The 5,229-nt window shown below is 40.6% G+C and overlaps 1 protein-coding gene across 2 annotated transcripts in view; it reads left to right on the forward strand.

Moving 5' to 3' along the window:
- The first annotated feature begins 99 nt into the window (after positions 1 to 99).
- Positions 100 to 5,229, forward strand: part of spock1 (SPARC (osteonectin), cwcv and kazal like domains proteoglycan 1) — a 116,858-nt gene continuing 111,728 nt past the window's right edge. For both annotated transcript variants that reach the window (XM_007548214.2, XM_007548215.2), the window contains exon 1: positions 100 to 273. In XM_007548214.2, the coding sequence (XP_007548276.1) occupies positions 139 to 273 (135 nt within the window). In that variant the 5' untranslated portion in view covers positions 100 to 138. The remainder of the gene's footprint in view (positions 274 to 5,229) is intronic.

The following is a 5,229-nucleotide window of genomic DNA, read 5'->3' on the forward strand; positions in this document are numbered from 1 at the left end:
GAGGCTCCCGGTAACATTTCTTTATCTTCTAAAGTGCTTTATCAGACTTTTCTCTATAGCCTACTCTTTGCAGCCACCTCCGCATGAGCTTTTCCCTCTGTCAGCCTCCTTTCTCTCTCTCTCTCTGCTTTACAGAAGATGCTCTTCTTTCTGCTACCTGCCTTGGCTCTCTTGCTGAGCACCGAAACGGCGGTCTACGCTATCAGTCACGAGAAATGGCCGGGCACCGTGGCTCAGTACAACAAGGATCGATCCTGGAACAGATTCAGAGATGTGAGTTGCGCTGCAAGAAAACAACAACAACAACAAAACGAACTTGCCCCTCCAAAATGAACATATAGTTAGATCCTTTGTGCGTAAATGTGCGCGTGTGGGTTTATCTTTAATGTGTGGATCTGTGTGTGCGCGCGCGTGCACACGTCGCCCTTGATACACCCAGTGAGTACTTGAGCTCTTGCCAGCAGGCGTAATCCACCTTGTAGAAACTCAGCAGGTTGGAACCCTGCTTGAAAAAGCCAGTCAGACTTTTGGACAAACGGCATTACTCTGCTGCACATGGCGGAATGATTATCTTCCGCTCTGAATGACTGAGTTGTTTCCCCGCTGCCTGATTTTCATCATCAGTGTTGGCATTCTGACACGTTATCCGTTTATTCTTTCTTTGGCTCATACAAAACATTAACTTACAAACACTGAAGGTTTTTTACAATAAGTAGAAAAGTAGAAAACCCACCTGCAGTGCCTTTCAAACGTATTGATCCCCTTTTAAATGTTTCTTCCCCCCCACCTCCCTTAAAACATATATTGTGGTTAAAGACACAAACTTTTGTGTTTTGTTCTGGGGTTTTTTGGCCATTAAAAAGTTGTGGATACTTTGAAACTAGTAGATTTGCTCTTTCAGAAAACTATATTTTTGGTTATTCTTTGCAGTACAACTCAACCTCTGTCATATGGGATGGAGAGCACCTGTGCAGACGAATTTTCTTGCCACAAACACAATAAATCCATGTCTAGACTTTGACTGTTCCATCTGAACACATGGCTATATTTTAATATAAACCAAATGCAGCTCTGGGTTGTATGTTTAATGTCATGGCTCAGCTTTTAGAGCAATTTTTCTCTTACTCTATAAGGCTTTTGTCCATAATTGCCCAATATTTAGCCCCATCCTGATGCTGCCAACTTTGTGTCACCATGGAGATGGTGTGGTTAGTGTGATGAGCAGTTTTGTTTTTTTCTCTACACATATTTTGCATGTGTGCCAAAAAGTTTGTATGGTCTCATTTGAGCAGAGCACCGTTTTGAACATGGTTGTTCCCATATGGTCTGAAAAACTGCCATGGTGTTCAGTCAGTAATGAGTTTCTGCCAGGCAAGATTAAGAGTCAGTAATTAATAGTTGTCCTGTCAAACATGGGATATGTTTATCACTCCAGTGCAACACATTCTAGAACTGTTAAGTCAAGTTTGTGTTTTTAGTGATAAAAGGTAAACTTGGGGTGATTTTACTTTTTTAAACATTCAACAAAGTAGAAGTTGAATTTAAAAAGCTATATTCTTTTTCAGGAAACACAAGAACAAATTGGAATCGGCACATATTTCCGCTTTTAAAAAAAAAAAGGCAAAATGTTGTCTTGTTTGAGAGAGCTCTGATCAATAGATGTATTTTCCTTCTTGCAATCGTTTGTTTAGTCTACTTGAATTAATAGTGCAGCATGTGGTTTTTCTAGCTGGTTATACGATGTTGCATCATTGGATTTGTGTGCTGTATAAGCACAGACGCACTGCACAGATCAGATTTCTATCAGATGAAGTGCTTTAAATGATGTAGAAATAGTCTTTTTCTCAGTGGTAACAAATGATCTGAATCCTGTAAATGTGCAAATTAAGCATAACCCAACCAGCTCAGACCGTCCCAGACGCTGTTAAAACATAAGTTTTATTCCACTATCACCACATGTTCATTCAGGAAGAAGGACTGCTGCAATCCATTGGGTTTCCTTAGAAAACATTTTATAAACAGAAGCCAGACTTTGCTACCATGTTTTTGAAGTAGGATTGGATTTGAGGTATTCCAAGGAATATTGTTTCTGTTAAATTATCTTGATGTGACACTGTTTTTCCCTGGCTAGTGCATGATCTCCAACTCAGCCAAATCCTTGAGGACCTCCGTGTCTTGGGTTCCTTTTAGGCTGCATTAAATATTTTATAAACGGAGAACAAATCCTTGCACTCAGAGCTTTTATTTGTGTCTTGGTGTCTTTTGAAGAATTGGGACAAGATTCTCCTCTGACTAGCCGGAGTAAGAAAAATTTACCTCCAAATCTCTTCTGAACCTTTTTCAGAGAGTATCCTCAGTGCTAAACCTGCCCAGTCTCAAGTTATTTCACTGCTGACAGCTACAGAAGTGATTCCACGCTCTCAACTCTATGATGTCCTTGTCTCCCTGCAAACATGTTCCCCAGACATTTCGGCAGACTGAGGGGTAACTTTGGCCTTATTAGAGGTGGCCAACTTGGTCCAGCACAGGACCTGTGATGTGAAAGATGTTCATGACAGCCTGCTCTCAGCCAGGGCTCGACTACCTGGTGTGTGTGCTTCTCCACTGCTCTCTCTTAATGCTGCTCTCTGGTCTCCTGTGCAAATGAAACTTGTTAATGGCAAACTGTCAGTGGGGGATGGGAGACGGTGGAGGGGAGTCGGCAGGAATAGGAGGGGAAAGGAATGGCAATAGATACGGGTGACATTTATGTTGAATATTTCAAGCTCTGCTGCCGTACAGATGCAGGAGCTGCTGCGGTGATTACGTGTGTTTGTGTCCGAGTGTGTGTTGTCTGACCTATCGCACGAAGGAACCTGCTGTTTGCAATTTGTCTCCTGCAACAGTGGCTGTGGCTCGCTCTGCTGTGTCTCCTTTCTACCTCCATACTTAGCTGCTCATTTCTCTCTTCTTTGTCACCCAAATTAAATTTGCACGAGTATGCCTCAAAGTACAACAGCATTAAACCGTGGCTCTGTTTAGAAATCGGTTATGCGGTGGGGGATTGCTGTAAATTTAAGTGTCGGTAACAAACAAACTAAATACGTCTACATGCATCTCTACAAGTTAGTCGAAGCTCTGCAAGATGAAACTGAACTGTTAGATTTAATGGAATAAACTCTACATAAATATACCCTGGTTCAGATTTTCAAGATGTTTTTTTTTTTATGTCTGTTTCACCCTGTAGCTGATGATGTAGTTAAAACAATTTGAAGTAGGCCTTCTTTATTTTCACATAATTTCTGTGCAATGTGCCACCACCTCTGGCAGTAAAACCCCACATGATGATGATACTGCCGCCACCAAATTAACATAGATTTTTTAATTATTCGAAAGTGCATCCATGTTGTGTCTATACCTGCTTGTCCATGCAGGGTCACGAGGGAACTAGTGCCTATCTCCAGAGTCCACATGTGCGAAGGAGGACACACTCTAGACAGGTTGGCAACATATCTCAGGGCAACACAGAGACTTACAAGACAAACAACAGTACTTGCACATAAGGCTAATTTAGAAAATCCAATTAACCTAACAGTCATATTTTTGGATTATGGGAGTACCTGCAAAGAAGCCATGCATGCATGGGCACATACACAGTGCTACCACTTGCACCACTGTGCATCCCAGTATGAAATCCTTTTTAATATAAAACACCTGGGACTTGGACTCCTTTTTGCCATTTTGTTCTTCCTGAAAGGATTGGCATGACATTTGGGTCTGAAGTCACCCCGCTGCTGTTCTGCCTCTCAACTGCCAAGAGAGGTAGTCGCAGTGTTGTCCTGACTGAATCAAGTCAGGGTTTGCTGGCATCGTGGCTGAAGGATGTGGACGGTCTGTGTGACCAGCTGGTTGGACGATTTAATGCCAAAACCCAGTGGAACTGGTGCTGATTAACAGTGGACAGGGTTTGCTAAAGTGCACAGAGACAGAACAGTTTGCTTAACTTCAACCAAGATTGGTTCCTTCAGTAGCAGTGATGCTTGAAACCAAAACTAATAAGAAGCAAACGGTCACTGCATTGTTTTTTCCGTTCCCTCTGTGGTACATCCTTTATATGAACCCTGTGAGTTCCAGCCCAGACTAGTGTCACTTTTGAAAACGTCCAAGCGAGAAGGATATTATAGACCTCATTAGAGGTTTATGAACGTGTATTCACAGTGTAAGTAGAGTGCCATATCTGAGTGATTTTATTGCAAAACCATTTGTTGAACATGAAAGCTAAAGAAGCCTTACCGTGATGCCTCCAAACACAGTTCTTCATAAATGTGACCAAATAGCTCAGCGTTTGTTTTATCTGACTGTAAAACATTTATCCAGGCACTTCTCCCCTTGGTCAACATCCTTTTAGTTTAGTGACTCAAAATATCTTTTACTGTAAACTTAAACCCTTGTAATCCAGCAATGCCCAGTTTATCTCTATAACTTGTAATTTTTGTTCTGATATTTTAAAAATGATCAAAATTGTATTTATATAATTTTTGAGGGAAAACAGCTGGTCAAAACAAGAACTAAAATATAATTCAGTTGATTCATGGCCATGATGAATGTATGAACATGTGTGCATATGAAACCCATTCAGCTTTACACAAAGGTAGGATGTAATCATAATGTCTTCTGCAAAGATTAAGTAGTTTTGATCTACTCATCCACTCTCCCAACATATACTGAATTATAGATGGGAATTAGGGAATAAGGCAATACCAATCAAAGTTGACCTCAGCTTGCAAGCTGGAAAATTTAACCAAGTAACAAACAAATGCTGAAGAAGAGTGATTCTGACATGACGTACTCAGAAGCTCACTTTGTATTCCCATATGCCCCAAATGAAAATTAGCACTCATGAGAAATTTGTGATTTTGTTCTTCATCAATCACAACTGATGATCTTCCATTACACTCTGTGACAGGTGTGTGATGAGATCTGTCATGATTGTGTAGCTTTAGCTGACAACTGCAATATAAATGATCACTACTGATAATTTGGCTTTCTTTTCTTATTTTATATAGTTCCTACAGAGCATTGTCGTAGGGATTGCACACACATCTTGAGAAGATGTGTACATTTTAAGTAAAAATTTTATTTTGGCTTCTTTGGGCATTTATAAAAAGAATATGACTAGGAAGGGAAGACATAAGTAATAATTTGGTGCTGTCACAGTCTTTGCAACGTCAACAAAACAGATTTCTGTGG

This window comes from Poecilia formosa, unplaced genomic scaffold (assembly GCF_000485575.1).
Source record: "Poecilia formosa unplaced genomic scaffold, Poecilia_formosa-5.1.2 Scaffold26, whole genome shotgun sequence".
NCBI lineage: Eukaryota > Metazoa > Chordata > Actinopteri > Cyprinodontiformes > Poeciliidae > Poecilia > Poecilia formosa.